Source organism: Carettochelys insculpta, chromosome 2 (genome assembly GCF_033958435.1).
Source record: "Carettochelys insculpta isolate YL-2023 chromosome 2, ASM3395843v1, whole genome shotgun sequence".
Classification (NCBI taxonomy): Eukaryota; Metazoa; Chordata; order Testudines; family Carettochelyidae; genus Carettochelys; species Carettochelys insculpta.
In genome coordinates, this window is record NC_134138.1 from 240,074,666 (window position 1) to 240,100,896 (window position 26,231).

The 26,231-nt window shown below is 47.0% G+C and overlaps 1 protein-coding gene across 1 annotated transcript in view; it reads right to left on the reverse strand.

Annotated features, from left to right (window-relative positions):
• Positions 1–844: 844 nt before the first annotated feature.
• The window catches only part of CUBN (cubilin), a 250,358-nt gene continuing 224,971 nt past the window's right edge, over positions 845–26,231 (reverse strand). The window contains exons 61-68 of the mRNA XM_074985503.1: positions 9,430–9,635; positions 8,063–8,225; positions 7,336–7,544; positions 5,851–5,998; positions 5,543–5,724; positions 4,298–4,463; positions 2,182–2,417; positions 845–1,222 (exon numbers count right to left, since the gene is read on the reverse strand). Coding sequence (XP_074841604.1) covers positions 1,115–1,222; positions 2,182–2,417; positions 4,298–4,463; positions 5,543–5,724; positions 5,851–5,998; positions 7,336–7,544; positions 8,063–8,225; positions 9,430–9,635 — 1,418 coding nt within the window. The 3' untranslated portion in view covers positions 845–1,114. The remainder of the gene's footprint in view (positions 1,223–2,181; positions 2,418–4,297; positions 4,464–5,542; positions 5,725–5,850; positions 5,999–7,335; positions 7,545–8,062; positions 8,226–9,429; positions 9,636–26,231) is intronic.

A 26,231-nucleotide genomic window follows, 5' to 3' on the forward strand; every position in this document is an offset into this window, starting at 1 on the left:
CATGTGAAACATTTTTTTTTACTGTTGCACATGTACAGGGTCGGCAGATTCTGTCTGCACAGGTGTTTGGGTTTTTTTGTGTTTTTTTGGGCTTTTTTCTCCTACTGGTATTACTAAAGTGACATACACATAAACCAAGAACACAAGAAGTGAGGTGCGTGATCACAGCACACAACATTGACTGTGAAACCTGTATCTTTCTTTGAATCCAATCAGAGCACTGCTACAGTTCAAAGGGCACACCTCACAAATGCTAAGTATGCAAGCACAGTTAGCAAAAATGTCCTGTCCCAGGGGACAGTCTTCATTACAGCAATCTTGCCACTTATTGAGATGAAGGAGGGCCACTTACGTGGCCCACTCACTAGCTTTGGTTACCTATTGGTCAAAGGTTTCAAGCCTCCAACCATTTATACACATGTAAATTTGAATCACGCAAGTAATCCCATGGACTTTAATAGGACTAATCATAAAATTAAACCTGTGCCTACATGCTTTTTTGGATCAAGGTCCTCAATAAAATGAATAGTTTTTGAAAGTCCTCAGTACTGTGAGATCAATAGAACTTCTAACATAAGTTACTCACGTAAAATTTGCATGACGGTGATTTTTTCTGAAAAAATATAAGCTTTTTCCAAACTTACTTGAAATGATGGCTGAGATTTTCAAAGCCCATTAGATAGTGACAACTGTGTACCTAAATCCCCTAATCATATTTGAAAATACTTTTTTCATTTGAGATTATTTTCTTAGCATATCAGATACTGTGTATTTTGTGGTCAATATTTCTCCCTAACAAACTTTTAGTAACAGTAAGTTACAAACACATGTTTTTGAAAATTATTTGGAGAACATTTATTTCAAATCATGTAGTAATTTTATAAACTCATATTATGTTTCAAAGACATCCAGAACATTTTCACAGAAACATTCTTTTAAATATAAAGGAGAACAAATTTGCTTGAAATAATTGTAAATCTGCAATAACTATACTTACAGGAAGTTACTTTTGTTAAAGTGATCACAGTGAGATCTCAAACAGTCACTTTATGACCTAATATATCTGCTAAGTATTGAGGTACTCTACTTCTTTGGAATAATGGTTTCAGCTTATTTAGCTGGTCCAAGTTAACTGGAAGCCTGATGGTAAAGTTGCATATTCAGCATGGAATTTTATGAAGACTTGATGTGATGTAGCAGTAAATGAAGCAATGTTTGTATCCTAAAGATAAAAGGAATATTTAAAAAAAATCATACCTTTAAATATTTCTGTATGCATATACAATTTGAGCCAGCCTGATAAGCAGGCTCCTTGTTAGCGCATTAGAAAACCACATGTGGATTAAAAAATATGTGGTCTCAATTCTCAATTAATTTATTGCTGCACTTGGCACTGGAATATAGCAAGTGTATTTTGCTCACAAACTATTACCAGTATCAGAATATAAACAAAGTAGCTGAGTTCTGAGAAAAAACAAAAAACAAAACAAAAAAACACTTCATGCAGCCCACTAGATGTCACTATATTGTCCTCATTTGAAAAGATTATCTAGAGGACTTCCTAATACAGTGGTTCTTAACCTTTACTGCAGCCTGCACCCCTTTGGGTCTCAAAATATGTTCTCACAGCCCTTATCAAAGATCATATATGTTCTTGTACCCCTTATCAAAAATCAAAAATGGAGATGGGGGCCTATATACGTTTAAATGCATATTAAATATATGTAAAACACTTTTATGTTATTACTCACCACAAATAATAGTACAGTAGGCATACAAAAATACACAAGTACTACCCAGAGATGTTGCGGAGTTTTGCTGTGGAAGTAAACTGTAACCAACACGCTAACATTTAGTGGCTGACTGAATTCATGCATAGGTTTGATGAAACAAAGAAGTTGTATTTACACGTCCGAGCTTAATTTGTGTTTTTGATGATTTACCTTCTAAAAAAATCTGGTACGTCTCGCACCCCTAGAAAGGTCATCATGCACCTCTAAGGGATGCATGTCCCCGAGGTTAAGAACCACTGTCCTAATAGAATGCAACAGAAACCCAATTTATTTAGCTTTATTTATTGTCCATATACAATTTCTGTCAGAATTAGATAAGCAACTTTAAATATAAAAGGAATAAAAAATATTTTCAAAGAGTTACTATAACAAAATAAAGACTACGTACCATTCCACAGTATGGTCCCATTCGTGGATAGCTGGCATCTGGCCCATTGTAAAGTACCAGGTAGTTCCTAGTACAGTCACCTGGATCATCAATGCTGATGAAAACAAAATTAACTGTAACAATTCTTCCCCTGGGGGCAGTGATGATCCATTCACAATCTGTATTGTTCTGGTAAGTTGCAGGATAGTCAGGGCTGGCAAACGAACCAGTGTTTCCATATAAAGTTCCTCCACATCCTGGAAAAAGAGGATATTCATTAGTTCTAAACGTTTATTTCCACAACATAATGTACAACCCAGAAGCTTTATATCCATATTTTTACAGGTTCTTTTCTATGGTGTTACGCTCAGGCATTCTGGGAACTAGTATGGTTTGGAAGAATGATGAGAGACAAGATGGGTAAAGTAAGATCAACTTTTAGAAAAGGTTTCAAACTTTCACAGAACTCTTCAAGTCTGGGAAATGTACTCATACTGTGACAACCAAACACAAGGTGGAACTGTTTTGCATAAGTAATTAATACATATTTCAAAAGATCATTCAAGTTACATGGCCTGTTAACACTTCTCCAATCATAGGGCAGAAAGGGAAGGAAGCAACTGTGGGGTAGTTGTTCGTGGGTTATAGATTGTCATAATAATAAACCATAAATCCAGTGCCTCTGTTCTGTCCAAGATTTTTAGTGTCTAGCAGAGTTATGCATTTAAGCTCCCTGGTTTGTGTTTTGAAAAAGTTGTACAGGCTTCCTTTGAGGATAAGGACAGATAGATCATTGTATACAGAGTGAACATTTTGTGATGTGTTCACCCACAGGTGACGTGATGTTTTTGTGTGTTTCTTGTGTGAGTTCATTTGAGACCTTAGCGATAGGTTGATTACCTTCACAATGGAACCTTACAGGATAAGATCAAACAACTATCACCCATACTTGATGGTCTCCCTATCCCAGAAGGGATATTTCCTGAATCCCCTCTTCTGACCTTCAAACAACCTGCTAATCTCTTCAAGCCCATCCTCAGAAGCAAGTTCCCCACAGACCAGGACACCAACTCAAAGCAGCACCAGACTCTGCCAGAATAATCCAGAACATGACATGTAAATGCCCAATAGCAGCTGTGTGGGTGAAACCAGACAATCACTCTGCTCTGGAGTGAATTCACACAGGAAAATAATACAATACGGAGATAATAGGGTTGCCAATTTTTGCTGGATATATTCCTGGAGATTTCATCACATGACATAATATTTAATTAAAATTACCCTCTAGGCCAATCCTGGGGAATTGGCAACCCTAGGAGAGAGAAAGGGGTGAGATCAGCTGCTTCTCAGGCCAGTCTCGCTGGGTTGCTGCTCTGTATAGTGCAGCAGCTTGGCCCTGTAGCCTCTGCTCCCAACCTGGGCCTGGATACCAAGAACAGGGGCTGAGCAAATCAGAAACATGCTGTGGGAGAAGGGAGTTCCAACTTGCTCAGCCCCTGTCACTGTCAGCTGGGCCTGGGCAGAGAGCAAAGGAGGTAGGGCAGGCTGTTACCTCCCCAGCCAGGCTGTCACTAAGGTAGCTGCCATGCTGCACAGACACAGTGACTGGGAGTGTGCACCTTTAGTCTCATGAGAAGTATCTCCCTCCCACTCACCTCTCTTCCCCTGCCAGGGAGGACAACCAAACACGCAGGACAGAGGTACTGTAGGAGCAGGACAGAGCCTCTCCCACCTCCCGTGCAGATAATTCTCCTGGTGTATGGACAGTGAAATGGTGCCATATGGACCACAGAGAAGGGAGGTCTCTGGACAGAGGAAACACATGGAGGCAGTCACATGTCTTCCACATTAGACTGTGCTCCCCCAGTACAAGGAGGTATGAACTGGCCATGGGCCATAATGTGATCAGTAGGTAGTCTGGCATGAATGGGTTTATTTCTTTGGCTGATTTGACAAGATTGACCTAAAATAAAAAATATTCAATTCTCCCAGCTTGCCAAAATATTTGAAGTATTCTACGTCTAGTCTGAATACTGTTTAGTTTAAGCTCTTGTTCACTGATTAGAATGGCTGTGCCTTTCAGCCTTCAGAATGATGATTCAGTATACGTGCTAGGTATGATTATCTAGTGCCTTACCAGTGGGTGATGAAGTCCATGTGATCTCAAATCCATCACGAGCAACTAAAATGTCACTCTTGAAATGCAGATATACAACATGATTTCTAGGGAAGATTGGACTGGGCACGGTTTTTCCACAATACCTGCCAAGGAGTGGGAAATCCGCATCACTGCCGTTTCTGACCTTTAAAGAAATATGAGCCTGCTATTAATATTAAAGTCATTGTCATGGTGGACAAGAAAAACAAACCACTAGCAGGGAGCAAAGGAGCTGTGATTCTTATGTATGGCACAACTGAAGTATCATTGTGACTATTCACAACATGTATCTTTCTTTCATCCAGCAAGCTGTTGCTCAGAAGGGTGAGGAGGCATTTAACCAGACTCTGTAGGCTTTCTAAATGATTGCACAGAACATATATGGCCAACATTTTTAAGCTAAACTTTAGGGTGTAGTACTTTTTCCTTTTCATGAGAGCTGCTTGGCTAAGGCCTAAACTTTGTATTTCAAATATACCCCTACATGTTTTACTCTTGTTGAGAAATTGATCGCTAGATATGGAGAGGTTACTTCTTCATCTGGGTAGGCTCAAAGCAGAGATGTGGTCATATTACAGAGTTCAAACCTATCTTTAGAGGAGAGTGAAATAGGGCACGTAGCAGAAAAGAAATGAGGAACAGATAATCCTCCCACAAAACGAACATCTGATTTCTGGTACCTAAACCATTTGCATTAGAAACTTGAGGATATATATGGTGAAACCTTCACCGCTCATGAAAGGAATGAGTAAATGGCTTTATGTGGCTGGTAGGAATCTCTTTCCTCACTTCAGAAAGCACCTTTAAAGCACCTGCATGTCTTCCACTACCAATCATGTGTCTACTACTTTTGCACATTTAAAAGGGATTTTAGCACTTATGTGCTGGGTGACCAGCTTGTGAGCCTGAAGACTGCTGTTTTTTCCATAGATGTTGACATCGAATGAAATAACAGCAGCTTGAAACTTGCTCAGTGTCTAGCAGACAGCAGTACCTGGATGAGCAGCAGCTAGTGGATGATACAATTAACTAGTCATCTATTTTGGAATTTTATACTGCCACCCATCACTGCAGTATCTGAGCACCTTCAACATAAAATTGATAGGAATAGCAAAGTTCCTAAGGTCCACGGGGCTTAAGCCAAGCCTACCAAAGTAAAGAGAAAGATTCCATCTGACCTCCAGGGGCTTGGGATCAGATGCGTAAAATCTAATTTCTTGGTACCTCTAAGAAATCCAAAGAACATCGGCTGCTGTCTTCCAAATTGAAAGCATGGAAAAAGAGAGAAATTGTGTGATTCAGAGGAGCTCGTAGAATGATGGCACAATCCAAGTTATGGGGATGGAGACCAGGCCAGCCAGGACTCTTCAGATAACCAAATGATTGATTATATTCTCTGCTGCAACCTAGGGGGAGGAGGGTGGGGAAACAAAACATCTGTAAGCCTTACAAACTTCCGTACTGTTGTATGTTTACTTTCCATAGTGAACAAAGAATCTGTAGGCATATGCCCGAGAAACTTCAAAGCTTACCTGCAGCCTGATAGGTAAACCTGACTCTGTTATTAGTCATGTAGTTCGCTGATTTGAAAGTCACAATAGCAGTCCGACCATAAGAATAAAACTCAGGCACGGCAAAACTGTCAGTGCCACAGAATCTATTGACCTGTCCATGGTTACCCTGGAATTAAATAAATATAAGTAACTTACAAGTTACTGTTAAATGGTAATTCCCTTTGCCTACTTGCCTCTGGGTGACCTACAGCATTCTAATATGTTACAGTATTAAAATCTGATTAAAAATCTTGTCTTTCAGCATTGTGAACTCTCTAGGTGAACAGCTTATACTCTCACTAGACACGGTTTTGTATATTTTACATTGAAAAAAAAGGGGAAAGTCAGCTAAACAGGTGCTTAAATCCTAATTTGCATTATAGACTGTTCTGTGTCTGTCTTGCGAGTGCATAGTTTAAGAAAAGCATTAATGTTGTCATTGGTGGCTAGTTACAATTGTCCAAGTTCTATATTTTCTCAGGTATCAAAATTGCCTTTTTTGATAAATGTAGAAACATTAAAGAAAAAAATCCTTTTTTAACAATTAAAGGTAATGTGCCATTTTGCTACAATATTTTCACTGTGTAAAAAGGGCTTGATTTTTAACTGCATTTTGATTATTGATGGTAATAAGTAAGCCACAATGGAGTTTAGGGTCAGCATAAAAGGCTTACTGTTATATTCCTGATATTAGTTTTATGTGCACTTTTGATACAGATCACACTCTAATATCTATATAAAAGTAATGTAATATTTAAATATATTAAAAACTAATTTTCAGCCACCAGAGGTCAACCAATAGTTAATGATGATTTTCATGCCCAAATTGAAACACAACAAAAAAGGGTTTAGTAATATTTAATAACATGGAAACAAGTTATTTCTTTCTGTTCTGTATCACCTTAAAGAGTAACAATTGCATTTATTAGGTACTGATCTGATGAAGTGGGTCTTACCAACGAAAGCTCATTACCTAATAAATATATTTATTGGTCTCTAAGGTGCTACAGGACTGTTTATTTTTTGTTTTTGTGAAGCTACAAAATAACACTTTTTTTCTGTGCCTATTCCATAAACATCACTTTTTGCATGACATTTGTTTCATTGTGATTCTTGAATAATATGATAAAAAGCTGATGGGCAATATTTCATGTATGTTACAATTTGCAGAAATGTGGTCTGGTGTAATTATGAGAGGTAACCCTACACAGTGAGTGAAATGCCCCTTTTACACAAGATTTGCATGAGGTCTTCATGTCACTTATGAGGCTTAAGTGATAGTGAATAAAAACTTGTATAGGAACCCCGCCTGCCTAGAAATGAATTAAATCCAGTATTATTAGCACAGTGACTTGCAGTACACCCTAACAGCGATCATTCTATTTACTTTGCTCCAAACAAGTTGAGAACTAATGTCTGTTACTAACTTTGTTTGACCAGTGACATAAATTGCACAAGTCTTACCATTGTTGGGTCCTGGAACTCCAGATAATTCTGAGAGCAGTCCTGACTGGAGTGGATGTGGAATACCTCTACCACTAGTTTGACTTGCTGCTGTGGTGGGGCGTCAATGATCCATATGCAGACAGTAAATGGTGGATAGGCATTTGGGAAATTAGGTGACATTGTGGACTGTGGGATAGAAGTTGCATTATATGTTCCACCACACAATCCTGTGGGAAGCAATGACAACTTAATTAATCATATCTAATACCGCAAGGCATATGAAAAAGCTGTCCACCACAGCAAAGCTACTTAATTGTTTATTGGAATTCATTATGCTTTCACATTGATCTTCTGATGGTTCTTTAGAGGTAAAGTATAAATGGAAAACATTCTAATCAGGGTGTCAAACTACATCTATCAATCTCTGTGCCTGCATATGGTCTACATGCAGCTACATGCTTATTTTCCTTATCCTCAAAATACATAGTAACCTCCTATGATGAATTGTTCCCCTTTTGCTCTTGAGGCTGATAACCATCCTGCAACCAAAAGAGACTGGACTGCTGCTGGAGTCCAGGGAGATGCTGTTTTAGATTTGTTCGTAAGCTTCTTCGTAGAATTACACAAAGTGCACCCACCCAATGGGTGTATTTCTATACTGAATTCTGGTGTGGAGAAAAGGCTCCTGGATTCACTGTTTAAATGCACATTTCAGTTTGGGATAATAAATCAATAAAACACTTACGATCCACAATGGTGTAGGTAACATTGAAACCGGCCATTTGCACAGAACTATCTGTGATAAACTTCACCATCAAGAAGTTATTGGTAGAAAGAAATGGAGCTGGCACTGAGGACCCACAAAATGTGCCAGCTAAACGGGCATTTTCATTCTCTCCATCATACAGCTAAATGGGGAGAAAACAGATACTTCACTAATATTTTTGGTACTTGTGCTATTTCACAACAGATATAAATAGATTAACAAACATCTAGTTCTCTAACTCTTATTCGACATACGGTTTTAAGAAGCTTTCCTCTCAAGAAAGGAAGGTTTTCTTGCGCTTTCACTAAAAAAATCCTGATAATCAAGGTTCACATATTCAAATAAGCTATTTTATTAATTATGATCAAATTATTTCAATTCCCTTATTCAAGAAAACAGCCAAAAACTCAACTCTTTGGCTGGGAGAGGGTATTCGTTTTTGATGAAAACTCAACCATTTTCAATGAAAGTGTTTTCGGAGAGCGTCCATATAATTTTTGTGGAAAATTTTTGATCAGCTCTACAATATACCCAACTTGATGCTGGGTGCCAGCATTTCAGAACATCCTATGATGTGCTTTGCATACTACATAATCATATACAATGGAATGGAGTCAAGGTATGTGGATCCATTACCTGGATTTATCTTTTTATATGTTTTAAAATAAGAAGTGTTTATATACAGTTTGTAGGATATAGTAACGCTTCAACTGTTCTTTGAAGTATATGACTTATTCTGCAACTCAAGTTTTATTTTGTTTGTGGCATTTTATATATGAAGTAGATTACACATTAGACTTTTAATTCAGTGAAATCCTGGAAGTGAAACCTATCCCCATGGAAGTCTATGACAAAACTACTATTGAATTCCAAAAAGCCAGGATTTTACTTTGAGTACTTCAATGATTTATCCTACTGTAGAAGTTTCATTTTCAAAAACAAGCAATTTAATTTTCTTTATAAAGCCCCCTCCACTGATTAAACTCTTTCATATCTGGCATTCTATTATCTGGAGCTCTCAAATAACCAACATTTTAAGCATAAGTAAATTTTAGTTAAGCTTTCCACAAGTACAGTGTAGTGAAAATAAATACAAATAAACACAGCAAATACAGTATAAGTTTACTGTATACAGCACTATGGTTGGTAAATAAAGTATTCTGTATACATTTTGGTTTCTTTCTTAGTATCTAATCTTGTTTTTCTTTAGTGTTATGTATTGCTAGGTATACCTCTCTATTATCCAGAATATTTGAATATCTGGCAACCTCCTGGTCCTAGGGCTGCCAGATATGAAAGAATTTACTCTATCTGGTATGTCCTGATTAGAATATGGGCTCTCTTACATTGACATAATCATATCGGCAAGTTTGAGAAGATGATGCTTCAAGAACAAATGTGGTGAAGGTGAGATTTATCAGCTTGTTCAAAGGTGCAGTTATGATCCACACACATTCCAAGTTTCTGTCATATCTGCCATCCATATCAGAGTCTGGAGAGCCAAAGCTGTTACTTGAATTTGTCAAATAACCTCCACAGCCATGCTGAGGTCCTGTGCAACAAGCAGAAATGTTTAAGTAAGGCCTGATAGGTATTTACATCTGAAATCTTATTTTAATTGCATGTCCCATATTTTTCTGTCAGACACAATAATATTTAATTGCCTAACAAACATAAAAAGCATTACATGAATGTGGCTCATGATCAGGTATGGCAGACTGCTTTAGGCAAGGACAAGTGGTTGACACATACAGTAGGTCTGGTTTATACAACACCAATTTCTCTGATAAGCTTTCACAATAAAGTAGAAACTAAAAAAATGTCTATGACTGAAAAGAATCTAGGGAAAGTATAGAATAATGATGTCAAGGGTCACATTTTCAAGATCTCATAAGCCATTTAGTTATTTCTGAATATATTACCCAATATGACCATAGTAAATAAAGATATTTGAAGCCATCTACTTCTCGTGAGGGGATGTTATCTGGCTGCTTCATAAGCAGTCTGACCTTCCCAGTCTCCAAAAAAGGTTCTAGAGAAACCAGAACAGTAATGGAGGACATAGTTTCCAAAAGAGACTACAGGTTGAACCTCTCTAATCTGGAACTGTCTCATCTAGCAAACTCCATAATCCGGCATGATTTTAATTACCCATACAACCACTTATCATGGGTGTGGCCAAGCTCCTGTGGTCCCATAAAGTTTGTTTGCAGCCACCAGTCCTGGCTCTCAGTGTTGTGTGCTGTTATTTAGCTGTAATTTACTCCTAAATATCTTCTCAGAGCCCCTTAAACAGTGAAAGTGTTGGTAATGTGTTAGAAAATATGGACCCCACGTTGTCTAGCAAATTCTTTTGTTCTGCACTGGTCAGTGTCCCAAGAGTGCAGGATAAGAGAGGTTCAACCTGTAGTTACTTTTGGTGCCTCAGGTTCTGAGTTCTCAGTTAGAGACAGCGTAAAGGAACTCGATTTTCAGTGGGTGGGTCCTCAGCATTTCCTGATGATCAGGCCCATTAAAGTACCTCTCACTGGGCATATGAGATCCCTAATCCCTTTTAAAAAGTTACTAATTTAAAAAGCTATGTGAAAAAGAAGCAGGGAGGTAGAGCACAGAAAACTAGATAGAAGCACAGTAGTTAGAAAACTTTTCAATATAGTTCTTATTAGATCCTTAATTTCTTACATAAGAGCCATGTCTACACGTGCACGCTACTTCGAAGTAGCGGCACTAACTTCGAAATAGCGCCCGTCACGGCTACATGCGTCGGGCGCTATTTCAAAGTTAACTTCGACGTTAGGCGGCGAGACGTCGAAGTCGCTAACCCCATAAGGGGATAGGAATAGCGCCCTACTTCGACGTTCAACGTCGAAGTAGGGACCGTGTAGTCATTGCGCATCCCGCAACACCGAAATTGCTGGGTCCTCCATGGCGGCCATCAGCTGAGGGGTTGAGAGACGCTCTCTCCAGCCCCTCAGCTCAATGGTGGCCGCATGGAGCGGCCCCTTAAAGGTCCCCTCCCCCTCCCTTCCTGTGCAGGAAGCTGAGGGAACGTGCAGGCAGCAGCCCAGACATGCGGCCAGCCTGCACGTTCCTCAGCCACCCACCCAGCTGCGATGGCTGCCCGGCAGCCCCCCCAGCGCCCCCAGGGGACCCCCCCCAAGGGGAGCCAGGGCAGCCAGCCCAGCCAGAAGGGCAGCCAGGCTGGCAAGTGGCAGTGGGGCCCCTCCTGGATGGAGGCCGAGCTGCGGGACCTGCTGGGGCTCTGGAGCGAGGAGGAGGTGCTCCAGGTAATGGGGAGCAAGAGGTGGAACGCGGAAGTGTTCGCTCGGCTGGCCGATGGCCTGGCTGCCCGGGGTCACCCTGCCCGCACTCCTGATCACGTCAGGAGTAAGGTCAAGGAGCTGCAGCAGGGTTACTCCCGGGCCCAGGATGCGGCCAGCCGATCTGGGGCCGCCCCCGTCACTTGCCCCTTTTACAGGGAGCTCAGGGACATCCTGGGCCCCCGGCACACCTCCTCCCCTCCAGCCACCCTTGATACCTCGGCCGACGAGCCCCAGCAGGCCCTGCAGACGGAGTCCACCCCGGAGGTAAGCCCCGCACCCCGGGGGCCCCCCCCGGAGCCCACCCCCAGGACATCGCGGCAGGAGGAGGAGGTGGGGGGGGCTCCTCCTCCGCAGAATCCGGGCTGCAGATCCTCCTCCTGCCATCCCAGAGCAGCAGCCGGGCCTCCACCCTCCCGGGATCTCCAGACCGTGGGAGTGGACCGACAGGTATGTACCCCCCTCTGGTGGACACCCCTAGGCTTGAGGGGTGGGGGGGTAATAGATATGTGTCCTGGGCCCCCCACATGCTCACATGGCCATGACCCCAAGGACAGCAGGGCCATGTCCCTCACAGCACTGCATCAGCCCCTGCCCCCCCAACCCCCCCGACCCCGCATGACAGTGCCATGCCCCATCCCCAGGGCAGGGGGGAGTGGAACCTCGAGGGGCCCCCAGGAGGAGGGGGTGGGACACCCCGCAGCAGCAGCAGCAGCAGCAGCAACAGCAGCAGCAGCAGCAGCATGTGATGGAGGGGGGGGAGTGCAAAAGGGAGACTCAGGCTAGATATGAGAACCAAGAGCCGAATAGCTCCCAGGGGCAAAGGAGGATCCTGGGGCTACAGCTGGCAGGTGACACCTCTGCCCTGAACAAGGAGGAGGGAGGAGCCGAGCTGGCTTTGAATTGGGGGAGGAGGGCGGGGGCCACAGGTAGAGGCTAGGGGAAGGGAGAGCTGGAAGGCAGCCAGCCTGAGGAGGGGGAAAGCTGCATCCCAGAGGGGCACCTCTTGGGGTCTTCTCCCCACGATGGGTTGGAAGGACTGTCTCTTCCGACAGCTGGTGCTGTCACTCCTGGGAGAAACTGGGCATCTGTGGCCTAAGAAACCTCTCCTACTGTCAGACCCTGCGGAGTGAAGTGAGAGTCGCTCCCACCAGGGGACGGGGTGCAGGGCAGGGGGACCCCTGAACCCCATCCATCACAGCAGCATCTCCCGGGGACGGGGATGGGGAACCTGCAGCACAGGGCTGGGGGGACAAAGGCCACGGCTCGGGGCCCACACTAACACCTGTCTCCATTCTTCTTCCCCACCTCCTCTCCTGTGTCCCGCACCTGCACCATCAGAAGGACCGGAAGAGAGCGCCGGCGAGGCATCAGTGGTCCCAGAGAGCCCTCCAGGACCATCGCTCCAGGCCAGCCCCTCGGCCGAGGACCGACCGGCCCCACGGCGGGCTAGACGGCGGACCCCGTGCCACCAACAGCCGACGGCGACGGACCCCCAGCTGCTGGCCATCCACTGTCGGCAGCTGGAGGTCGCGGAGCAGCACCTGCAGCTGCAGGAGCGGGCGCTGGCCTAGCGCCAAGAGGCATGGGGGGCCTACATGGACACTTTCAACCACCTGGTGGACTACCTGGCCCCCCATGCCGTGCCGGCCGCCGCAGCGCCCGCCCTGCCTGCTCCACCAGCCGCACCACCAGCTGCTCCGCCCGTCGCCGTCCTGTCCACCGTCGCCCCGCCACCCACCGCCGAGGGCCGGAGCGCCGAGGGACCCCTGGAGCCTCCTGAGACTCGCCGGGCATATCTTCTGGTCCAGCCCGCCCCCAGCCAGCCCCGGACAGGCCTGCGACCGCGGTGGGGCTCCCGGCCGGCCACGCCCAGTGCTGGACTATAGGGGCGAGGGGCCCGGGACGTGGCCCCCGCCCTTGTATATAGTTTGAACCTCTTATTTGGTGCCCCCCATTTGCCCCGTCCCCCCCATGTAAATAGTTCTCCCCTTTATCCTCCCTGGTTTTCTTTTTATTAATGAGGACACTTGTTTGTTAGTATTGTTTTATTTGTACATATTAGTTTGTTTCCACATGTTGTATATAGTTTGTTCTTGTTTCATATATTTACAGTTAAAAAAAAAAGTTCTAAAAGAAAAACCAGTTTAAGTTCAGCCACAAGTGCGTGCTGTCATTTGTCCAGGAAAAGTGGGAGGGGGGTGCGGTGGGGTGCTCCATGGTGTGGGCGTTGGGGCAGGAGTGTGGTGGAGGAAGGGGCGGGCAGTGGGGGGCCTGGGCAGAGTTCACCCCGCGGCCTCATCATTAAAGTGGGCCCGCAGGGCCTCCTGGACCCGGGTCCCTTCGGGGTCCACCTGCCGACTGGGGGCAGCAGGTGGCTGGACATCTGCCCTGCCGGCCTCCGCAGCCCAGCCCTGGAAAAAGGTCTCCCCCTTGCTCTCCACCAAATTGTGCAGGGCGCAGCAGGCACCCACAAGCTGGGGGATGTTGTTGGGGCCCGCATCCAGGCGGGTCAGGAGACATCTCCAGCATCCCTTCAGGCGGCCAAATGAGCGCTCCACCACCTGGCACGCGTGGTTCAGGCACTCGTTGAAGCGCTCCTGACTAGCGGAGAGATGGCCCGTGTACGGGTGCATGAGCCACAGCCGGAAGGGGTATGCCGCATCTGCGATGATGCAGAAGGGCATGGTGGTGTCCCCCAGAGGGATCTCCCGCTGGGGGATGTAGGTCCCCGCCTCCAGCCGGCGGCACAGGCCCGAGTTCCGGAAAACCCGGGCGTCGTGGGTGCTGCCAGGCCAGCCCACATAAATGTCCTGGAAACGTCCCCAGCTGTCCACCAAGGCCTGGAGGACGACAGAATGGTAGCCCTTGCGATTCAGGTATCGTCCTCCACTGTGATGCGGGGTGCGGATGGGGATGTGAGTCCCATCCAGAGCCCCGAAGCAGTTGGGGAAGCCCAGGGTGGCAAAGGCCTGTGCCAGAGCCTGTGCAGGAGCATGGCGTTGATGGCACGCACAACCTGCAGAGAAAGCACATGGGACATCACCAATGAGGGGTGAGCAGGGTGTGCGTGGCCCTGCCCTGCCCTGCCCTCCTCTGCCCTCCCCCGCCCTGGCCTCCCCCCGTGGGTTCTCTTACCTCCATGAGGACAGCCCCGACGGTGGCCTTGCTGACACCAAACTGCTGGCCCACGGATCGGTAGCTGTCGGGAGTGGCCAGCTTCCAGACAGCGATGCCGACCTGTTTCTGCACTGTGAGGGCACGCCGCATGGCCGTGTCCTGGTGCCTGAGTGCGGGGGTGAGCCACTGGCACAGCTCCATAAATGTCTGCTGGCTCATCCTGAAGTTCCTGAGCCAGCGGTCATCGTCCCACTCCCCAAGCACCAGCCGCTCCCACCAGTCGGTGCTGGTGGGGTAGCTCCACAGCCGCCAGCGTGTGAGGTGGGGTGGGGCGGGGTGCTGCAGGGTTAGGGGTTGAGCCCGGCTGCCCTGGGGGCAGCTCCTCCTCCGGTGTAGCAAGGAGGTGCTCAGCTGCCTCCCGCATGGCATGGAGCAGGGCAAGCCCTGCTCCTGCCGGGAGGGCTGGGTGGACCTCTGGCTGCTGCTGCTGCTGCTGCTGCTGGGGGTCCATGACTGCGGCGCCCGGGGTCTGTGTGTCTATGGCTCCTCAGACCATGTGCTGTGCAGGCTGTGTGTGTCTGGGAGGGGCCCTTTAAGGGAGCGGCTAGCTGTTGCCCCGGAAGCGCTAGTCCGCCCTGTGATCCTGTCTGCACCTGTGCCTGGCATCCCTATTTCGATGTGTGCTACTTTGGCGTGTAGACGTTCCCTCGCTGCGCCTATTTCGATGTTGGGCTGCGCAACGTCGAAGTTGAACATCGACGTTGCCAGCCCTGAAGGATGTGTAGACGTTATTCATCGAAATAGCCTATTTCGATGTCGCTTGTAGCGTGCACGTGTAGACGTAGCCCATATGTGGCAAAAATGGTAGTTCTTTCAAATGGACTTTCTATCCGGCCTCTAGAAAGAATTCTTTGGACAGTAGAGGGCACTTTGACTTTGAAGATCTATTTAAAAATCTTGTTAATGATCCCTTTCCCCCAGCTATGCGCTCAGTCTTAGCTCAGGCTGCTTCGACACTTGCCCCACCTGTGGGAGGTAGCATGGTAATGAGGCAATTCAAAGCAGGCTAATGAAGTGCTAACATGCATATTCAGCACCTTATTAGCGTCATGGCGACCACATGAATTTCAAAGTGCAGACTTCGAATTGCAGATTGACAGTGTAGATGGGGGCAACTTCGAAATAAGCCCCCCTCTTCGACATTCCGTTACTCCCACAGAACTAGACTTGAGGAAGGGAACGTCAAAATGGGGCACTTATTTTGAAGCTGTCCCCAACTACACTGCCAGTTTGCCTTTCAAAGTCCACACTCTGAAATTCATGTGGCTGCCATTATGCTAACAAGCTGCTGAATATGCACATTAGTGCCTCATTAGCCTGCTTCGAATTGCCTCATTACCATGCTGTCTCCGATGGGAGGGGTGAGTGTAGAAGCAGCCTTAGATTTTCAGGGCGTATTATGAGTTCCATAACCAGGCAGGATTAGACACATGGCCTGATTTTTCAGAAGCCTGAACTTCAGGACTTGCAGTCACACAGCACTGTTGTAATCAGGCCACTTTTAATTAGATATTTATAGATACGTCCTTACATTTAGTTACCCAGATTTGAACATTTGTCCCTATAATTTATTAAAATATGCAGAGTTAAGTGGCTTTTAGACAGAGATGATTATTCAGTAGAATGGACACTCCTTCCTAACTTCTAACCCATTTCAAACCCAAGTAAAATGTACAGAAAATTTGCAGGGGCATTTGATTGCATGTGTTTTGTATTCTAGTTTCCTGGTGTTGGACTGGTTAATAAGGGACTGGTTAAAACTGATTAGCTTGTTAAAGTCTTGCATCTTTCTCTTACCACTCTGGGGATGTTTATTCAATTATCTAACTCACACTGATATAATAGGTATTGCTAAATTCTTATAAAGAATGCCACAACATTTTGCAAGATGGGCAGTATCAGTCTGTTATCTCTCCTAATGAATGCTTTTACATAATTAAGATACACAAAAGAATTATACTTTTTACAGCTAAGCAATAAACATACTTAGATTCAGAATCTCCATTGCATAGGTAAAATGTTGCTTTCTTCCTGGCAGCAGATGTCTTAACTTTGACACACTGATACATTTCAAAGCATCTACATCTAGTCATTGTCTGAGCTAGTGTTACCAAAGGATAGTTCTGCGGTAAAATAAGCCTCCAGTCATCAGTATTGCATCACTATCCATGTGGCAGAGGCAAGAGAATTCTGCAAGACTGTAATAATTAAACCAGTGTGACTAAGAATAAAAGTCAGCCTGCTCTGCCAACTAAAGTGGGGAAAGCTCCACCCAAACAGAAACTGATTATTTAAAGAAATCCTTTCTCACTGCGGTATCAGAAATTTATCATTAGTACTGAAGGATAGAATGAAAAAGACAAGGATTAGTTGGATGTAATCTAATTTTGTGTAGTAAATCGGTGATTCTCAACCTTTTCTCTAGTACGGACCCCCAATTACTCCCCCCAAACCATTTGTGTGCCCCTAACCACCCAGCACTAACAGTTTGCGGACTCTCATCAAAGCCAATTCTAGCCACTATGTATATACTTCATTAAATGAAAAAGGAAACCACGACATAGATTTTCTGACATCAATAAGCAGCATTATGGGAAGGTACTTAATTAAAAATAATAATTGAGTGTAACTTTGCAATTTATTTAAAACTTCTTTTCTATGATCATTTTTATTTATATTTTTTTGTTTTTCATGGACCCCCTGCAATGCCCTCACGAACACCAGGTTGAGAATCACTGTAGTAAAGAATCACAAATTTGGAAGAATCCTGCAGAACTTGAGAACAAAGACAGGGGAACAAGACCAATTAAATATGAGCCAAAAAGATATTTAGGAAGACAAAACTATCAGAAGGGAGAATGCTTGTAGGGTAGGGTACTGCTTTGCTTGATTCTTCTCAGCATTAGTACTTTTTCAGGATAAATATGCCCTTTTGAAAGAAAGTTTATTAGGCTTCATTCTGAAAGAGGCCACATACTTTGGCCCTGATCCACAAACCACGTAAGCAACGTGCTCAATCTTAAACATGTTGGTAGTCCCAGAGAAACCAACGGGATTGAGAGTTGATTGATTGTCAAAGATTGACTGACTCACACATCACAGTTGTCAGATTTGCTATTGATCCTCAGTAATAGTTAGACCCATCTTTTCCCATAGTGATTTTAATGTATAGCATAAAGAACAATACAAATAATTGTATAAAATTCTAGTTTTCACTGATTTTGCTTAATGCTTTTCATGAATTCTGTTCTAAAAGTAGACAACTGTTTAGGAGAGTCAGTGTACAAGACCTCTCCATACCACCAGGGATACACACCCTTCTGGCTGAGAACCACTGTTATAAATTCTTACTAATCCTGGGTGTGAACAAGACATTGATTGACCTGCTGGACATTGCAACTTTGCAACAGTCTATAAAAATAAATTGACTAAACAATACCGCTTCTATTAATGATGTCACTCTTTAGAAATGATACGCAAGCGCACCCCCCACATAAAGTATGACTGATATTGCAATGCTCCATGCTGAACATGACGTGGTATATTTCTGTATCCGTATGGAGGTGTATTTCATAACAGTCACTGGAATAACATCTAGACCAGCAGTAACACTGAACAAAAAACACACTGTATTTGAAAGTTCAGTTAGGATTAAAAAGGAATTAACAGTACTGTAAAAACCAGGGGAGTCCAGATAATCTGGTTAGGTTTCTTGTGAGTGTAATATCTAACGGTACAGCCCCTGCAATGTGCAGAGTGTTAGTGAAGTAGGTGGGAATGCATTTTGACCCCAGATACATGCACAAGGAATCAGTGGCAGGATGATGGGCTCAGGGATGAACAAGTGTGCTAGTGATAGCAGTCATGGATTTTAATGAATCCAGCTCCATTAAGCTTTTTCCTCTGTAATTTAGTAGCAATGTCAGCAATGGTGGGAAATCTAGTAAATAGATGGGCATTGGGATTACTCCTATTACTTGCATTCTTTTGCTCATGTGTGTAAAACTGACTTTTCCATTTTGCAAAAAATATTTGGCACTGAAAGGGGCCTTAAGGAGGACAGTCTATTGGAGAACTAACTCATTCTTACATGAAGACAAAAGACTTGTTATCCTCTTTGGAATCAACAGAAGTTTTGCCATTCAATTTGAAAGGAACAAGCATCAAGACTCAAAGATCATGCTAGATTTCTAAATGCTTCTAAGTAGATCTATGTGAAGTGTTCACACAACTGAACTCCAAATACACAAAATGTGCATGATTTGGAGCTTTTGTTACCTTACCCAGGGAAGTTCATTTGAGCTTGTCTGGGCAAAAGTATAATATTGTATTGAAACGTTTGGCATGGTATCAACACAGAATCTGGTGAAAATCAGTGGCTTCATCAGAGCTTCAGGCTGGGATTTGGGTTTTTTTCAAATCCAGAACACTAAGTGATATTTGGTGGAAATACTTGTAGATCAATCCCCACCCCACAAGGAAACGTTTTGCAAGAACCTCTGTGAAACAAAACTTCTGCATATATTATGGTTCAGCTTCTCATCTCAGATCTCCTCTCTCTCTCTCTCTCTGAATTTCTCCCTTCAGAGTCAGACTGTATGGCCACATTGATATCGACTGATAAAAGGCCAACTGAACCTAATGCATTGTGAAATCTGTGCCAAGCAGAGTAGATTTATTGGTGCTGTCAGGAGACAGGCGACATTCAGCAACAGAATTCACTTGCGCTTGGTGAAAGGCACATCTTAAAAGATTTATTTGTTCAAGAGAAAAATATTTCTACTTTAAAATTTTTCACTATAAATCTGAGACTCCTTTTTGCTAATCTGTGACACCCTGCAGCGCTTGACAGGATTTAACTGGCTCTGTAGATCAGCAGTGCCAGTGGCAAGATGTTACTAAAATAATCTATTCTACAGTAATCCCTTGATTTACACACAGGTTGCATCCTGGGCAACCACCTCCTAAATTAAATTTTGCATAAATTGGGTATGTGGGAGGGGCGGGGGGAGTGAGCAGCTGCAGGAAGCGGGGTGAGGGGCAGCCACAGAGCCCCTGGCTTCTTCCACTGGGGGCACACAGCTGCTTGCACCATGGTTTCTGAGAAACCGCACCAGAAGCATTAGTACGCCTGCTGGGCTCCCCGGCTGGGAGAACTGGCTCTGCTAGCAGCTGTCTGTCAGGGGTGGCAGTTGCATTAACCCAAGACACATGCCACTTGATTGCATGTATCTCGAGGTTTTACTGTGTATTTTGGAGTGTTTGTGTGTCTGTCTGTCCAGCTGTTCAATGGTAAGGATTAGCACAGTAAACGGTAAGAGCTAGGATGACCAAATGTGGCATTCGGCTTCCTCTTATAACTTAAAGTAAGGCCAACGTTTGGTTGTGCCAGGAAAATGGGATGTGCCTGGAGTGGGAGTGCATCTCATAAAACCATACAGAAAAGAGACAAAATCACCAGGCAGGTAAAAGGGGCTGGCTGGGGGGTGCCTCCTTATTCCCACATCTGGGACTGCTCGAATCCTGAGCTTCCACCCTTCAGGCATCCATTAGGGAGGGCAGAGGAAGCTGAATTTGTGAGGAGATGCATAAAACTACATGGAAAAGACAGAATTACCAGGCCCATGAAATGGACTGGCTAGGAGCGTGCTCCCTCCTCCCATCTGAGATTGACACAGCCCCAAGCCTCTTACCCCCGGGCACTGTTTAGGGCGGGCAGAGGAAGCTGAAGCTCTTCCCATTCGCTGGTCATATGGCGACATTGCTCCCTTCTTCCCTTCATTGGGGAGTGAGGTGAAAGTGCACAGTTTGCTGCATTCCCCGCTCTGTCTGGGATGTGCTGGTGGCAGACAAACCTGGATCTGCCCCAGCCAGGGGATATGCACCACTCCCCTAACTGCGCCCACTGGAACTGCAGTGACCACAGAGAGGCTTCTCACCCAGTCCCAAGCCTCTGCAGTGAAAGAGGGCTAGGGTAGTCCTCTCCTCCAGGGGCAGCCTGCACACTGAACCCCTCATTCCCTGCTCCACTCCAGAGAAATGATGTAAATGAAGCATGTAGACATGGGCAGTGGGTGAAGGCCCACCTGGAGAAGACAGGTCCCAGACTCACCTCTTCCACTCAAGTCCCTGCCTCCTCCATCACCCCCAAGCCCCGTGGAGCCAACCCCAAACCCCAGCCCAGGTTACTGCCCCTGACCCCTTAGTCCCCCATGCAAAGCATGGCCCCACCTTTCCTGGCTAGCCACAGAGCCTGGTGGCTGGAGGGCCAAACAGTTTTGGAATAGCTTATTCCATAATAAAGCTGCTGTGTAGCTACTCATAGAGAATGAACAGGAATTTTTGCTGCCCCCCTTTCTTCCTTCTTTCTAGATTGGAGGAAGGAAAAGCTCCCCACATTGCCACATGCATTTTCCAACATATGCATGCACCTGGGGGCAGCATTGTGCCTTTAGAACAGTCGTGGGCAACCTGTGGCCTGCGGGATACATGGGGCCCACTGGTGTTTTTTGAGGAGCCTGCAAGACAATTGGTCTATTGTTTCCGATGCACAGGGTTGCCAGAGTCCTCTGGTTTCTGTCCACGTAGTTTTTTCCTATTGGTATTACTAAAGTGACATCAATGTAAAGCAAAGGAACGTGAAGTGAGGTGTGTGCTGTCTACACTCAACATTGACTGTAAGAGCCATGTGTTCCCTCTGCATCCAATTAAAGTCCTTCTATGTTTCAATCAGCACACCTGCAAATTCTAGGTAAGGAAGCTTACTTAGCAAAACTACCCTATCCTGGGAGACCATTGTGGTTACGACACTCTTGCGACCCACTGTTGCTGCTGCCTCCCCATTGGATAGAGGTCAGTTGTGTAAAGAGGAAAATAATACAATAAGGCATGAGTTCTTATGACTCCTAGAGGGATCATAACTAGATTCCAGGAAGATCCTATTTACCCCACCCTTCAGTAAATGTGAGATATGGGAGACAGTTGTGTCCCTGATAGATAGAAAGGAGGTGCCAGGGGAGGCAGCATCCTGAAATGAAACAAGGAAGTTCCAGGAAAAGATCAGGAACTGCTGGAACAGTGTCTTACATAAACAACATCTTTGCTCAACAGAGCAAGGAATGTTTCAGGCTTTCCTTCCTTGCTATGCAAAAGCTGCAGTTTTCCCTTACAAAAAGGAAATTAGCACAAATATTTCCCACCATCTCAGCATGCTATGCAGTAAATGTGGAAAGTTCTCTTTTCAGCAGGGTTCACCTGAACAAGTCAAGTCTTCCCCTTTCGTAGGGTGGGATAAATAAGGGGCCATTGGTCCAATCGCAGGTCCAGTGCCCAAAAGTCCTCACTTCTCAGTGTTGGATAAACCAGTTTCTTCCTCCCAGGAGCATCTCAGCTGACCCGACCCCTGAGTTTATGATTGGCATATCTCCCCCAGCCATTGAAGAAAAAAGCACTCCTTTTGTGAAACAGGGAAATTGTGCTATTCTTGTTTTAAGGATCAGAAACCAAGACAAAAAGGTAAAAGAATTTAACTAAGGCAACAGAAAGCTCCAAGCTGTCCAATCTTTCCCACAGTTCTAGCACACTGCTAATCCCTGTAGGTCGGGCTCTTCCATTCACCTTGATTCATGTTTTTAACATGAGAGCACGTCCAGCCTCTCACAATACAGATGAGCATGAACGACAAAATCTAGATCTGACTTCAGGTAATGAATTATCCCCTGTGTTGAGGGGGTTGAGTTTTGGAATTTTGGTTTGGTTCATCATAGTGATAGGACTGGGATAGTCTAGACAATACTTGGTCCTGCCATGAGGGCAGGTGGCTGGACTTGATGACCTCTCGAGGTCCCTTCTAGTCCTAGTATTCTATGATTCTATGGTTCTAGGATTCAGGAAATGCAGATCTCCATCAAAGTTAAGATTCTGAAGACATCCCCCCATTACCCAAAGCAGCTATGTTCAGTTTCAATGGGGGTTGGTTTCGAACCATCTTTAGTTCTGATGAGTAACATATCCCCCAAGGCAATCATAATGGTGGAATGCACACCAAATTAGATATGTGCACACAAAACTGGAATGAGTGCTTTGTGTTCTTCTTACCAAAATGCGTCAGATCACAAAAGTATCTGCAACAAAGACAGTAGTTTGTGAAGTGGCTGTTTGACAATAGAGCATCAAACAGACTGTAGTATATTTCTAAAGAAATAGACTTTAAATAAAAGGTTAAGCATTGCTAGTCTGCCAAGTTATTTGTGTCAATTTGTTTTTCACAGTAGATTTTGCCTTATGGAAAGAATTCAACTCTTGAGAAGGATGCAGTATCATTGATATCAGTGAACTGATTTAATTAAAACCATGTCTTTTTTCCTCAATTTTCAGGATTTAGCTCCTATGAGGCCTAGTTTTTGTGTGCCCCGCAATGTTTTGGGGAGTTACACACCTGCTGATTCTTTCTTTGTTGTTCTTCAACCATCCCCCATATCAGTGACCACATTTTTATAAAATTCTCCAAAGCCGCGTCTACACGTGCCGGCTACTTCGAAGTAGCCGTGCCAAATTCGAAATAGCACTCGCCACATCTACACATGGTGAGCGCTATTTCGAAGTTGACATCGATGTAAGGCGGCGAGACGTCAAAGTCGCTATCCCCATCAGGGGACGGGAATAGTGCCCTACTTCAACGTTGAACGTCGAAGTAGGGCATGTGTAGCTGATCCGCGTCCCGCAACATCGGAACAGCGGGGTCCGCCATGGCAGTCATCAGCTGAGGGGTTGAGAGATGCTCTTTCCAGCCCCTGAGTTCTATGGTTGCCGCATGCAGCGGCCCCTTAAAGCTTCCTGCCCCCTGCCTTCCTGTGCAGGAAGCTGAGAGCGTGTGCAGGCAGTAGCAGTAACACGCAGCTAGCCTGCATGCCTCCCTGCAGCCTCAAGACACGCCCCCGTTGTGATGGCCGCCTGCCAGCCCCCCAAGCGCCCGCAGGGCACCCCCCTCAAGGGGAGCCAGGGTTCCCAGCCAGCCAGCCAGCCCAGGAAGAGGCAGCGGGGCCCCTCCTGGACGGAGGCCGAGATCCAGGACCTGCTGGGGCTCTGGAGCAAGGGGGAGGTGCTCCAGGTAATGGGGAGCAAGAGGCGGAACACGGATGCATTCGCTCGGCTGGCCGAGGGCCTGGCCGCCCGGGGTCACCCTGCCCGCACTCCTGACCACGTCAGGAGTAAGGTTAAGGAGCTGCAGCAGGGTTACACCCGGGCCCGGGATGCGGCCAGCCAATCTGGAGCCGCCCCCACCACTTGCCCCTTTTACAGGGAGCTCAGGGAAATCCTGGGCCCCCGGCACACCTCCTCCCCGCCGGCCACTCTTGACACCTTGGCCAATGAGCCCCAGCAGGCCACGGAGGCGGAGTCCGCCCCAGAGGTAAGCCCCACACCCCAGGGCCCCCCCCCAGGAGCCCACCCCTGAGATGCCGGAGGAGGAGGAGGGGGAATCCTCCTCCAGCGAAGGGGGGCTCCAAATAATCATGCCGTCCCGGAGCTCCAGCAGGGCGTCCGCCCAGAGGGTGTCCCCTGACCATGGGAGCGGACCATCAGGTATGTACCCCCCCGGTGCACACCCCTGGGGTTGAGGGGCGGGGACAAGAGACATGACCAGGGCCCTCCACATGCCCAGATGACCATGGCCCCAAGGACAGCAGTGGCATGTCCCTCAGAAGAGTGCATCAGCCCCTGCCCCCCCAGCAGGACAGTGCCATGCCCCATACCTGGGGATGGGAGGAGTGGAACCTAGGGTCCCCCGGGGGGGTGGGACACCCATCATCATCATCAGCATCTCCCGGGGACGGGGATGGGGAACCAGCAGCAGAGGGGTGGGGGGACAAGGGCCACGGCTCGAAGGCCACACTAACGGCTGTCTCCACTCTTCTTCCCCCCCGTGTTCCGCAGCTGCACCTTGGGAGGGCCCGGAGAGTGCTGGCGAGGTGTCAGTGGTCCCGGACAGGCCACCGGGGCCATCGCTGCAGGCCAGCCCCTTGGCGGAGCACCAACCAGCCCCAGGGCGGGGCTGATGGCGGAGCCACCACCAGCAGAGGATGGCGACAGACCCCCAGCAGGAGCGGGAGCTGGCCTGGCGCCAGGAGGCATGGGGGGCCTTTATGCACACTTTTGAGCACATAGCGGACTACCTGGCCCCCCCATGCCGCACCGCCCACCGCTCTGCCCACCCTGCCCACCCTGCCCGCTGCTCCACCCGCTGCTCCGACCACCTTCCCACCGCCATCCGCCACCCCGGGGCCTTCCGTCGAGGGGGACCTGGGGCCTGCTGACACCCGCCAGCCATATCTGCTGGTTCACCCGGCCCCCAGCCAGCCTCAGCCAGGGCTGAGGCCGAGGCAAGGGTTGCACCCGCCAACCCCAGGCGCTGGACAGTAGGGGGTGCGGGGCCCAGGACATGGCCCCCCCCACTTTGTACATATCCCCATTATTTTTGTATATAGTTTGTGTTAGACCCTTGTTCTTTTATGGTACCTGCCCCCCCATGAAAATAGTCCCCCCCTTTTGTTCCACTATTTTTTTATATATATATATATATATATATATATATATATATATAGTATTAATAAGAGAATTCACTGTTTTGTGGTTTCAAAAACAACAAGTCTATTTTTATTTGCAAGAAAAGTGTGGGGGGGTGTGCTCTTGGGTGCTCTGTGGTGTGGGCGTGGGGGCAGGGAGTGTTGTGGAGGATGGGGGGGGTGCAGTGGGGGGCCTGCCAGTGTTCACCCAGCGGCCTGGTCGAAATGGGCCCGCAGGGCCTCCCGGACCCGGATCCCCTCGGGGTCCACCTGGCAACTGGGGGCACCAGGTGGCTGCATGTCAGCCCTGCCAGCCTCCACAGCCCAGCCCTGAAAGAATGCCTCCCCCTTGCTCTCCACCAGGTTGTGGAGTGCGCTGCACGCACCCACAACCTGGGGGATGTTGGTGGGGCCTGCATCCAGGCGGGTGAGGAGACACCTCCAGCGCCCTTTGACGGGGCCAAAAGTTCGCTCAACCACCTGGCACGCATGGTTCAGGTGCGTGTTGAAGCGCTCCTGGCTGGCTGAGAGATGGCCCATGTAAGGGTGCATGAGCCAGGGCTGGAGGGGGTACGCCACGTCTGCGACGACGCACAGGGGCATGGTGGTGTCCACCACAGGGATCTCCCGCTGGGGGATGTAGGTCCCCGCCTCCAGCCGGCGGCACAGGCCCAAATTCCTGAACACTCAGGCATCATGGGTGCTGCCAGGCCAGCCAACATAAATGTCCAGGAAGTGGCCCCGGCTGTCCACCAAGGCCTGGAGGACCACCGAATGGTAGCCCTTCCTGTTCAGGAAGCATCCTCCACTGTGCTCCGGAGCTCAGATGGGGATATGGGTCCCATCCAGAGCCCCAAAGCAATTTGGGAAGCCCAGGGTGGCAAACCCTGCGATGGCAGCATCCGGGTCCCCAAGCCGCACGAGCCTGTGGAGGAGCAGGGCACTGATGGCGTGGACGACCTGCAGGGGAAGGACATGGGAGAGCACCAGTGAGGGGTGTGCAGGGTGTGTCTGGCCCTCCCCGGCAAGGGCTGCCCTCCCCCTCCAAGGCTGCCTCCCCCTTCCCGTGGGTCCTCTTACCTCCAT